Source organism: Lagenorhynchus albirostris, chromosome 5 (assembly GCF_949774975.1).
Source record: "Lagenorhynchus albirostris chromosome 5, mLagAlb1.1, whole genome shotgun sequence".
NCBI lineage: Eukaryota > Metazoa > Chordata > Mammalia > Artiodactyla > Delphinidae > Lagenorhynchus > Lagenorhynchus albirostris.
In genome coordinates this window covers 90,005,084-90,018,089 of record NC_083099.1, presented here as the reverse complement: position 1 = coordinate 90,018,089, position 13,006 = coordinate 90,005,084, and the positions used below count along the sequence as shown (strand labels likewise).

The window sequence follows — 13,006 nt, the reverse complement described above, 5'->3', positions numbered from 1 at the left end:
AGCTTTTGTCAAGATCACCAATGAAATCTACATGGCAAATCTTAGTCTTATTATACGTGGTCCATCTGTAGCATTTGACACATTGACACTCTACTTCTTGAGACACTTGCTTCTCCAGACTCTGGGCCACCCCCTTTTTGGTTTTCCTCCTCAATTAGTAGCAGCTTCTTCTCCTTTGCTGGTTCCTGAACCTTCGACAAGAGAGTGCCCAGGGCTCAGTCTAGTGAGCCTCTTCTCTATCTACACTCATTCCATTAGTAATTTCATCCTCTCTCATGGCTTTCAGTAACGTTTAAACACTGGTGAAGCCGAAACATATATCTGCCTATTCAAAGAAATGTCTACTAAGCAAATCAGGTTAACACTTAGCAAAAACAATTTCTGATAGACCCTAAGCTTACTCTTTTTTATCAATCTTACAAATTCCCAGCCCCTTAAAATAGTTTTATTTAGTTTTACAGAAATCTTTCATTTTTATTTGGATATTGGAACCCTACATTTATGTCATAGAATTTGGGAGCTGAAAAGAACAATAGGGATTAAATAATTTAATATCCTTGTTCATAAATAAGGAAACTGAAATTCAGAGAATTTATGTCCAAAATCACCCATGCAGAAGTAATGATTTTTTAAAAATTGAATTTACTTATTTAATCTACTTAGATAATAAAGTATTTGAGGCATTTTCTTTAAAGCACTTCACAATAAAATAATAAAATATAAATACAAACTTTAAAAATAGAGACTAGAGAAAATTTATATGAAAGTAGAAAATTTGAACCCTAGTAAAAGATGCAATTAATATTATTTTAAATCTTGGAATGTCAGTAAATGTGCTGATTAGTTAGAAGATCATTTCAGACATGTTGAGAACAGTGGAGAATCTGATCTGGACCAAAACTCAGAGGTGCGCTAGTCTCTGGGCATATTTATTAATATATTTTAAATAGTAATCAATCTTCAACATAAAACACTGCCAAACATTTGTGCTTGAAGTTTATTAGATATTTGCAATAGGCTGGAGCTATTTGGCATTGCCAAGTAAAGACATACATTTTAATTTGTTGGTTAGGCAACTGCTTCTTTATAATAGTTTATTTGCAATGATTAATCATTTGAGACCTGCCTGTAGACACAAGGCACTGCATTATAAATCACGTCTTATTTTCATTCATAGAGAATGAAATGATGTTCAGTTTTTGGACATGATTTATCATTTGCAGGTTGTATCTGCTATCTGTGTGGGCTAGGAAAAATGGATGGATTGTCTTATTAAAAATTCTTCACCTTTTGCTATTATATTCTCTGTATAGCCAGAGAAAAACCATGAGCAGGGACTATTCCATATCCCAATATTAAGCTGTAATGAATTACCAATGGAAAGAAAGGTTATGGATGAGTTTCTTTGTTATCAGATAAGCGAAATACATGTCAGGATCTGGATCTTCAAATCATTTCATACAGGTATCATTTGATCTGTTCTTTTTTTAACGATACCTACGTACTATTTACATATACTGTCTTCTTTCAGAAGCATGGGAGTAATATAGGTGTTCTGCCTTGAGATAAGAGTTCTTTTTCCTTTGATGCTATTCCCTCCAGCTCTCAGTGATATGTAATCTCAAAGTTAAAACATTTGCTGCTGTTTTATGAAATGCCACTCTCACTGCCTGAAATGTTCTTCTGTCCCCAACCTGCTATTGTGAAAGCTGGTCATGTGAAAGCAGGGCCACTGTCACTGTTTGGTGACAATGGTAGGTTGCCTACTGTAATCCTAATTCAGATGAGGCTATAAGGAAAGTTAATCAAACATCAAGAGCAAATAGTATTCAGAGCTTTAGCACCAGACTTGCATTACAATCCTAGCACTGACAGTTACTATGTGTCTTTTGACAGTTTACCTCTCTAGCTTGCAAATTCCTTATGTGCACAATGGGGCTTTTAAAAAATGCATCTCCTAGGGTTGTCCTGAGGGTTGAATGAGCATTGGCATAAAGAAAAGCTTTCACAATTGTTATTTATTGCTGATATTACACATAAGGTTAGGGAAAATACTTTAATCTATCTGAATCTCAGACTTACCTGTAAAGTGGAAAATAATAATATTTCTGCAGAATTTCCCTTGGTTTTTGATATAATGCATGTAAAACAGCACAGTATTTGGATGTAATAGGTGATCAAACATTTTATTGCATCTGCCAAGCTGAGTCTACGATATTTCTCTGGCCTCTTATTTTTTAATCATCACTGTCAATTAATATTTATTTAGTAAACAGTGTTAGGGGTATGTTCAGAGTGATATTCTTGGCAAATAAACAGGAAGTACAATGTATAGATTAGAGCACAGATAATCTAGGTTCTAATCCCAGCTCTGCCATTTACTAGTCTTGTGACCTTCAGCAAATTATATAACCAATCTGTGCCTCAGATTCCTTATCCCTAAAGTGGGAACGCTGTAGTGCCTATCTGGTTGAATTGTTGTGAGAATTAAATGAATGAATATATATAATGCACTTCAAGTAGTATCTGTCACACAACAAGTGCTAAATAAGTATTTGCTATTTTTGTTCCCCCAAAGAGGGTCCAAAACACATCTTTTCAAATTCATACACACATACACATACACACTTGCATTTACTGACTTACTTGCCTATCTACCTTGGCTGGTCAAGGCTGAATAAGAGCATGCAATAATTTACCCAATATTGAATTTAGCTGAGAGATTAGTTTTGAACTATGTGTAAAGTAGATTCTAACAAGGCAAATTATTTCCTTATTATAGGGAAAATGAGTATGACCTTGAAGACACACCAATTTATGGTAACTTAGATAATGTGGTCCCAGGTAAGTTTTATTTTTCCAGAAATTAAATTTATTTATAAATCAATTACCTCACTTAATTCCACAAAGAATTTGAGGTAGCTTATTTTTTGTCACAGTCACGTTTAAATGTTCCAATGGTAACCATAAATTCAGTATTTTTAGCATATCATTTAGCATATATTTCCAAAGCTGCATTTCATAAATCATATTGCAACATTCAGTGTAAATCAACATCCTGTTTTTCTATATTCTCTTTATTTTACTCTAGTAGTAATGAGAATACCGGAAGACTCTATTACCATGAATTTTGACACACACAGAATTCTATGAAATAAAGTTATTTCTAGAACAGTAAATGACCCAGGAAAACAGTGCTTTACGCTCTGTGTATAAAAGCAAATCTACAGTGAATAATTTGGAACAAAGAACACATTCTCTGGTTTCTCTTGTTTTAACTGCTTCTTTTAAAGTAGAGAACCTAGGTTTACACTGATGACAAGCAGGGAAAGAGAAGCGCCAAACCATCACTGAGTGGGTTATACATTTTTTTGTTCTTTTGTAACAAGTACTCTTCAGTTCCCAGCATCCCTTATTACTTGAAATATCCCAACCACCCCAAAAATAAAATGCCCCTAAATGCCTCAGAACAAACAGCTGTGATCTAATTCCAGAGCTCTGATGAGAGAAGCTGTTGAGAGTAACGCTAGCATTTAACGCTATCCTTGCCCTGTAAGAAGTTCACTTAATTCATGATAGGAGACTTGGGGGTTAATTCCTGTTGATCTCTGAGTCTCAAACACAGAGATTTCCAGTAATGGGCTAAATTTATCTGAATCTCTACATATCAAAACAGGAATCTCCTAATGTTACACACATGAGAATTTTATAGGAGTCAAGAATTTATTTAATTTTTGTCTTTCCCCCCATTGTAAAGTGTCCTCTAAGCTCTGCACTCTGAGGAATCAGAAACTATTTTGCAGGAATAGACTATTAAAAATAATTTTCCTTCCCATTTCCCCTTGCAGAATTTTGGTGCCCACCTGTAATACCTGAGGACTTAATTTCTTATGTATTCTGGTGGCTCAAAGCCCACCATATCTGCAGTCTCCATGTCTAATGAGCACAGGTGTCACTCCTACAGGTTCTGATTTAGTAGTTCCATGATAAAGCTCAGGAACCTGCTATTTAACAAGCCTTCCAGGTGATTCTAATGCATGATTTCCATGACCCATGCTTTGAGAAACATCACCCTATGGGCCAGTTCTCTGCATTGCTTTTCAGAAAGGGTTGAATGATTTTGAAGTACCTTGTATTATAGTAAACATATATTTTTATCTATGGGGTCAAACTGGTGCAATCCACATCTCTGCCAGGTTACTTGCCATCCTACAAGTCATTAACTCTCCTTCTTCTCCCTTTTAAATAGGAGTATCTGGGGAAAGAAAGGTACGGATGATTCAGTAAGCATCCCCACAGGATGAAATAAGTGCAGGTCTGCTGGCTGGTGGACATGGTACAAAAACCCCCAAGTACTTAGTACCAGCATTATACACCCCAGGCCCTCAAAACAGCCTGGCTGAACTGTCCTGTCACTGATTTATGGGACGACAAACATAATCTAAACCCTCTTTTTTCAAAAATGGTATGTAAGGTTAAGAAGGCCTCTTAGTAAAATGTCTTTACTTATGGAAAAAATTACCAAATCGTAGTCATCAATATACGTGCTCTGTGCTTTATGCCGTCTGCACCATTTGTAATCACGTTTAAAGAGAACACAGACAATCCTTTAACTTGTGGGATCTCAATAACATCTAAATGGCAGTTTAAGTTGAGATTGTCATGTCCTACAATGGTATAAAAAAATTAATATGATCTAGTCCTTATCCCAAGTGACCTTCTTTTGTCTAACTGTTAATGCTGCAGGGCAACAGACTTCTCCACAGTCTGATCTGCAGAGCAGTTTGTGCTTCCTTAACTCTTGGTTTCTTCACAAAAAAGCCTAGTCAAATGATCCCTGAAGGTTTCACATTTATAGCTAAATGTTGTTTGGGCCATGTATTTTTATTCATGCCAGCATTTTTTATTTTTCCATTGTAAATCTCTTTTCCACTCCCAAGAACCAGTGGATGAAAACTACTATGAACAAATGAAAGCCCGGCCAGAGAGATCTGTGAACAAACTGCAAGAAGACGCCCCACCTTCACAGGTAAGTCTTGTTTTCCGTATCAAGGGCCAAGTTCAGCCTAGGTCATAGCACAGCTGCACGTTTCAAGAGCATAAAAGCAGCACATTCTGATAAACATCAGAAGCAGCCTGTTAGAAATTTTGCATTCTGAATCGGTGTCAAATCTGGAGCCTGAGCTCTAATGAAAAGCTCAAAGGCAAATAAATAGTACTCAGAGCTACACTTAAAGAGTCAAAATTACGTACAACTACAAAGGCAGTAGATTTCAAGGGAAAAGTGGATTCTCTTCCTAAAGTATTAGTTAAGCTTTTCCTTTCAGAGCGAAAAAAAATTACATGTATCATAGAAATAAATATAAAAGGTGACACAGGCAGAATTCTCAGAAGACCTAGATGTCGGGAATTTATGGCAGATGGGGAGAAAGAGACCTTTAGTGAAAAGATAAATTAACCAACTATAAAAGACCATACTTCTGTTTTATTTTTAAAAAAATGAGTGTAAATTTAATACAAGTCCTATGGCTATGGTCTTATGACAGGAGATTTACACGTGGCTTGTGTGGAGATAGGCAGGACTAAAGCCTAAGTAGAAACAGAAAAACCCAGGAAGAAATGGGTAGTTTATCTTTTTACTACCACAATCAGTTCAGCATCCTCAGACATAGCACTGCCATTCACGATGCTTAGCATACGTGAGGCTGAAATATTATAAATGTCAGTTTTGATGGTTTTTTCTTCTCCCCGATCTCGTCCCTTTTATTATGTGCTCTTGTGCTATTCCCTAGAAACAGTCATAGGGCCAGCATTTCCTGTGCAGTTTTTACATGTCAGGCTTGTATTATGTGCTTTACAGGCATATCTTTTTAGATTCCTGTAAGGGAGACAGCACGGTTATTCCCATTTGACAGAGGCTTGCAAAAGATGAAAAACTTAACCTAGAGACTCAGAAACTAAGTGGGGAGACAGAATCCAACCTTAGTCCTGCCTAATAGAAAACACTCTCCTCCCAAAGATGGGTCAGAACGTGGAAACTTCCCATTAAGATAGAAGTTCTCTTTTTCTTTGTATGAATCTCCTAAAAAATCAAATTCTTGAAATTTTTATTAAGAAACCAAGATGTGGTGAGGTTTAAGCAAAATGTAAGGTCGTCCTCTCATGGGCAAATCTGTCATGTGATGTTCAATTAATTGTAAATGTATTTTTTAGATAAAATATATGAAAAACTGCATGTTATAATATGATCTGCAAAATTCATGGTAATATTCATGATAATAAAGAGAAAACCTGTCAAGAAGGTTAAAATGTAACTACACCACCTGAAATGCAGAGATTCACAGGACCTTAGTTATGAAAGAACTGAGAATTCTGAGTAGAAGTTGCTGTTTAAAACATGTAAATTAAACAGGCCAGCTTTATTTGTGCTGCGTCTGGTTTTTACTCAACTGGAAATTGTGCAAAGCCTTAAAATATCTTTCAAAGTCTGCTACTTTATAAATTATATATTTAAAGACACTTCTAAGTAGATTAGTCTTCATTCTATTTCACCCTTCTGACAAATTTAATTTCAAAAATTATTTCTTTTCTTTCTTTTTTTTTTTTTTTGCGGTATGCGGGCCTCTCACTGTTGTGGCCTCTCCTGTTGTGGAGCACAGGCTCCGGACACGCAGGCTCAGAGGCCATGGCTCACGGGCCCAGCCGCTCTGCGGCACGTGGGATCTTCCCACCGGGGCACGAACCTCTGTCCCCTGCATCGGCAGGCGGACTCCCAACCACTGCGCCACCAGGGAAGCCCAATTTCAAAAATTAGAAGTAATCTCTTTGGTTTTTTAAATTAATTTTTATTGGAGTATAGTTGATTTACAATGTTGTGTTAGTTTCAGGTGTTCAGCAAAGTAAATCAGTTATACATATACATATATCCACTCTTTTTCAGATTCTATTCCCAGATAGGTCATTACAGAGTATTGTGTAGAGTTCCCTGTGCTATACAGTAGGTTCTTATTAGTTATCTATTTTACATATAGTAGTGTGTATATGTCAATCCCAATCTCCCAGTTTATCCCACCCAGAAGTCATCTCTTCATATTTGATCAATTCCATTTTATTAGAATGACCATTATCATCAAAAACACTACCCAGGGCTTCCCTGGTGGCGCAGTGGTTGAGAGTCCGCCTGCCGATGCAGGCGACACAGGTTCATGTCCCGGTCCGGGAAGATCCCACATGCCGTGGAGTGGCTGGGCCCGTGAGCCATGGCCACTGAGCCTGCGCGTCCAGAGCCTGTGCTCCACAACGGGAGAGGCCACAACACTGAGAGGCCCGCATACCGCAAAAAAAAACAAAACAAAAACAAACGCAAAAAACACTACCCAGTTAGCTACTATGATACATAGTTACTTTGGTCAATTACAAAAGCATAACGAATCTATAATATAATGCAATAAAGCCTGATGGATAAAGTGTTTGTTGGAAAAGGGAATAAGCTTCTTGTCCTTTGAAAATGATGTGTACAGTTCAGAAGTTGTAATTTCAGTATCTAAGTCTACTATTAACTAGGAAGAGATGATCAGGAAACCTAACGATAAAATGAGTTCATGAGAGTTCCCATGTCTTAAAAAAATTTGAAGGATGCAAGTGTGAACTTGTTTCTCTTCTCTTATCCTCCTGTTAAAACCTCTCACCTATCCCTCCTTTCCCTCCTACGTCAGAAGCAACCTCTCCTCTTTCCAAAGCCAATACTCCTACTTGTACTCTCGAGTATTTCTCCTATTTCCTTCAAGATCTTGCACATTCAATTATTTAATTTGTCTCCATTTCTTTCTTTAAATGAATTACTATTGACCTACCAAAATACACAAATCCCTGCAATATTTAAAAACAAATAAAACAACAAAGCTCTATTTCAACCTGTTTTTCTCTCTAATTCCTAAACTGGTTTTTACTTTCTTCCATGGTTTCCACTTCTCTTCATAGATACAAATTCTTTTTTCCCTGTCTATATTTTCCATGCATCTATTCAAGTAAAACAACACTCTGGAAGTCACAAATGACTATTACACGTACACATTGTGGTCCTTTCTCAGGACTCTTGTTCTTTGAACTCTGCAGGACTTGATAAAGCAGACCAGTTGTTGACCAGACATACATTACTTGCTTTCAGTTATAAGTGCAAAAACCCAATTCAAACCACTTTAGCATAAAAGGGAAATCACTGGCTCATGTAACTGGGAGATGAAAGGGTGTCTTTTGTTTTTGAAATGATTGAATATGAGAGCTCTCTCCATTTCTTCACCCTGCTTCTCTGTTACTGACTTCATTCTCTTCTATTACCAACAGACTCTTCCATTGAGGCTGGGAAAGCCACTGGAGACTCAGATTTTCTTCCTCCCAAATCCAGAAAAAGATATCTTTTCTATTTCTACATCTGTACCTCAATCCCAAAGATGCCATGTAATTGGCTCTACTGAAGTCACATGTCCACCCTTGGGTCAACTTCTGTTGGCAGGAGGATGGGTAGTGTAATTGGTTCCAGCCTGGGTTGCATGCTTAATCCTGTGCTAAGCTTGGAGTACAGTATTGTGATTGATAGGCTCTCCAGGACCAGATAGAAGAGGGAAATTTCCTAAAGGAAAATGGAGAATTTATCAAAGAAAGAGAATAGAACAAAGTGCTGGACAGTCAAAAAAGATATCCACCCCTTTGTATTACCGAGTGCCTTTTGGTTATTTTTCTAACTTCACTGACATCTTCTCTATCTATCTAGTCAAAGGCAAAGCAGGTCTGAAAAGCATGAGGTGTATTCAGGAAGCAGTGAAATGTCCAGTTTGCTTGAAATAGAGAGTTTATGTAGGCGAGTACTGGGAATCAAAATAGAAAGTGTGGAAGTATAAGCATAGAAAACCTTGAATGCCATGCTATAAAATTCAGATTCTAGGCTAAAATTTTTGAGACAGAATGGTAAAATATTGAAGTTATACCTTAGGAAGATAACTTGAAGACAGTATATGGGCTAACTGGCAGAGTGTAGAGACTCAAGCAAAGATACAAGTTACCTATCTTCTATACAATTTTCCAGAAATGATTATTTTACAAATAAAAAGTCAGACAAACATACAAGAGAGGTTGTAAATAGAGCCATCCCCCTGCCTGGTAGAGAAGACTTAAGACATTTAACTTTTAGCATGAAAACAAGTGCCTACAGGGAGAAGCTTATCCATGCATAGGGGTTTTGTTAATCCAAATGTTGCTTCTTTACCCTAGACTCCACAAATTGATATACCTTTGGTTTACTCTGAATGGTAAATCCTTAATACAGAATATTTTGGTTTATTCAATAGCTGTCCTAAAGTTTTAGCCTACAACTCTGATAATTTAGCCTACAGCTCTGATAACCTTGAAAAACCAGGTTTGAATCGCGCAGGGCTGCTTAAACACTGATTGTTTTCACCAGATGCATACTACAGTGCTACACGGTGAGGGGTTAGTTGAATTTGTGGATGCGGAACTACGGAAATGGAGGGGCTGACTGTAAAATTATATGTGAATTTTTACCTGCTCAAGGGGTTGGCATCCCTAACCCCCATGTTGTTCAAGGGTCAACTGTATATTATCTCTATTTGCTAATAATGTTGTAAGACAGGTACGCTCATTTTATAGCAAGAGGCTCAAAATAGTTAAAACAAACAAACAAATAAATAAAAACTGCCCAAGGTCCCATGACCAGTATATTACAGAGCTGGAATTCAATCCTAAACTTTCAAACACCAAATTCAAGGTCTTGTCTTCAGGCCTATTGCTTTCCCCAAGCTTCTCTAGTCTCCTGCCCTTCTTATTCTAGTACTGACGCAGCTCTAGGCCAGAGAGGACTACCAGGCTTTCCTGGATGCAAATGAGTATCTCCAAGACCAACCTAAAGGAGCTCAAACAGGATCTGGGGACAGGTAGGCAAGAAGGAAGTAAAAAAAAGGAAAAAAAGGAAAAAATGGGAAAATGGGAAATGCAAATCTTGCCAAATGCCAGTCATATAAATGGACAGTTAACCTTATACTTTTTATAATGTAGCAAACACATATAGTTCTTTTTTTTTTTACCCGATTTTAATATTTATTTATTGCTGTGTTGGGTCTTTGTTGCTGCACGTGGGCTTTCTCCAGTTATGGCGAGTGGGGGCTACTTTTTGTTGCAGTGCACGGGCTTCTCATTGCGGTGGCTTCTCTTATTGCAGAGCACAGGCTCTAGGCATGCGGGCGTCAGTAGTTGTGGCTCATGGGCTCAGTAGCTGTGGCATGCGGACTCTAGAGCACAGGCTCAGTAGTTGTGGCACACGGGCTTAGTTACTCTGCGGCATGTGGGATCTTTCTGGACCAGGGATCGAACCCGTGTCCCCTGCATTGGCAGGAGGATTCTTAACCACTGTGTCACCAGGGAAGTCCCTAACATTATATGTCTGAGTCTCAAAAATGTAGAAAAATTTGGGAGTTTTGCGGGTACCATCAAATGACCAAGTATTAAACATATGTAAAGCAGATTTTTGATTGGTTAAATTCCTTCCTGTCATGCTTTGTTCCCAGTTTAACAAATCAGTATTGTTACTTGATAGGCGAAACATAGGGCAGGCACTCCCTGAGGTGAAGGCAGGGGGAGAGGCAGGTAAAAATCCATCTAAAAGGTTCATGTATATTTTGAGTATAAAAAGAAATAAAACTATACACACAAAAAGTTCACTTAAGCATCTTCCACCCCAAAGTCTTATCATCCTAATTGACAAATTTGGCAAATAAGGTAGCTGAAGCCCAGAAAACAAGCTGTGTGTTTTTTATAGGCCTTAGAAATACCCAGAGGTTATCAAAGTTAAAGAATGGCTAACAATGAAGAATTAATATACCTTTCTTTCTAGGAAACTGAAGTAAAGATGTTCTATGCCTCACTAGATCTCAGCTGTGAGGGGAAGCGCAGAAAGCACAAGAAACAGAAAACTTATTTGTCAGACAAGGATGAAGATGGGCAGGTACATGCAATGGATATCAACCTTTCTAAGGCCACTTTGGTGGACAGTTTCCCACCAGAAAGCCAGGCAATAGAGGAAAACATTCATGATGATCCCATCAGGCTGTTTGGATTGATCCGTGCACAGAAAGAAACTGTAAACTAGCTGGACTATGGATCTAGCTCAGTGACCCAGCTCTTACTGGAAGTGGTTGTTAAAGAAATGAAGACCCCATATGACACAACATGATTTGTCAGGGTGATGAGCTGATTGTCTGTTGGTGCGATGGTGGCTTACCTTTTATACAGAGCTTATGTTATACACAGCAAATGGAATACCATACAAATTAGTTATTTAAATTAGTTATTTGAATTCACTTAAAAAATACTGATGTAGTCAAATGTAAACGAAATCAAGTTTGCAAATTGATCCTGATAACGAAATCATAACTTCAAAACAATTATTAATACTCAGCGAAATAAACCAAAAAAAAAAAGGTTTTAAGCATAAATATGTTCTGGATCACGTTGAAAGAGAAATAAAAGTCAATGTTTTTTTTTTAAACAGTTCTCGTTTCTCATCAATGTGAAACATCCCATAGTCAGAAGAAATTTCTGACTGAAAGGCATGGGAGACATTAAAACTTATTTCTAAGAGAAGAGGGACAATCTTCTTAAGAAATACTTTTCACAAATGGAAATATCTTTATTACTTCCAAAAATTATTATAAAATTAATGCATATTCCTTGTAACAATAAACAGTATCAAAAAGAATTTAGATATTCTACTAGCCAGAGATAATTACTGTGATCAACTTTCTATATATTCTAGATGTTTTTCTGGGTATGACCATATATATACCCACATATATGACCATTAGTTGTTTTTTTAACCAAAAAAGAAAAAAGGGGAATGATTATTTTATACATATTATTTAAACTTTTTTCACTTAACAGTAATATATTATAGATTTATTTCCACTGTCATTTTTAACTGTAACTAACTACAGTTATAATTTTAATGCCTGCATAGCATTTCATTGATTATACCAAAACTCATTTAAATAATTTTGAAGTACATTTAGCTCATTTCCAATCTCTGGTTTTTTGCTTTTACAAATAACATTGTAATGAGAATGCATCTCAGCGCATAGTTGGTACTTGTCTGACTTCTCCTTGAGGCTAAATGTCTAGGGAAAGAATTGCTGCTTTAGAAGGTGTGCATTCTGTAAGTCTCTACAGAATATATTTCTGAAAGACCAAGAGTTTGGTCAAAGTGTGTGTCCTATTTAAACTCATAAGTGCTCTTAAATTGCCCTCCAAAAAAAATTAAAAAAAAAAAACTTTCTATCTCTCTCCATTTGGAGTAGGCGTTTAATTCGGTCTCAAATCATCACTGACCAAGAAAATTGTACATGACGGCTATCAGTCCTGCCCTCTGACCAGAGCTTAGTCACGCTTTCTTCAATTGTTTGTGGAACTCCTGAGGCAGTTTATGTACTAAGTTATACAATGATGAGGGAAACTGAGACTCTGCACCCGTTGAACTACAGGCTAGGAGAAAAGATGAGTAACAGGTTAACAAAGAAAAGTGTAGCTACTAGTAAGAAAAATACTATTAAGAAAACAGAAGAAAGAGATAATGGAGAGAGGGCATCTCTGAAGAAGAAATTTTAATTCTGAGAACTGAACAATAAGAAGCCACCCAAGTAAAGAGAGGAAGGAAGAGCACATTTTGTGGAAGAATTCTATCCATATTTGGAAGTACCTACTTCTGTCAATAATTATTTTCCATTATGAATCTGTAGAAAATTAAATGCTGATGACGAAGTAAAATATTTTAAGTTGTCCACAATGCCATAGGAAAGACAAAAATACTAATATTTAAGCACAGAAGGAATCAGGTTTCTTATTCCAGAGAAGAGCCAAGAAAAACCCACAACAAATAAAGTTAATAATTACATACTGACTTTAAGTTTTTATGTTTAATTTAAAATAAAATCTTTGCTATCAT

At 36.8% G+C, this 13,006-nt stretch overlaps 1 protein-coding gene across 1 annotated transcript in view; it reads left to right on the top strand.

The window, feature by feature from the left end:
• The window catches only part of LOC132520613 (T-cell receptor-associated transmembrane adapter 1), a 34,752-nt gene extending 23,455 nt beyond the window's left edge, over window positions 1-11,297 (top strand). Inside the window, exons 4-6 of the mRNA XM_060149356.1 lie at window positions 2,783-2,844; window positions 4,941-5,029; window positions 10,904-11,297. Of these exons, the coding sequence (XP_060005339.1) occupies window positions 2,783-2,844; window positions 4,941-5,029; window positions 10,904-11,158 (406 nt within the window). The 3' untranslated portion in view covers window positions 11,159-11,297. The remainder of the gene's footprint in view (window positions 1-2,782; window positions 2,845-4,940; window positions 5,030-10,903) is intronic.
• Window positions 11,298-13,006: the final 1,709 nt, after the last annotated feature.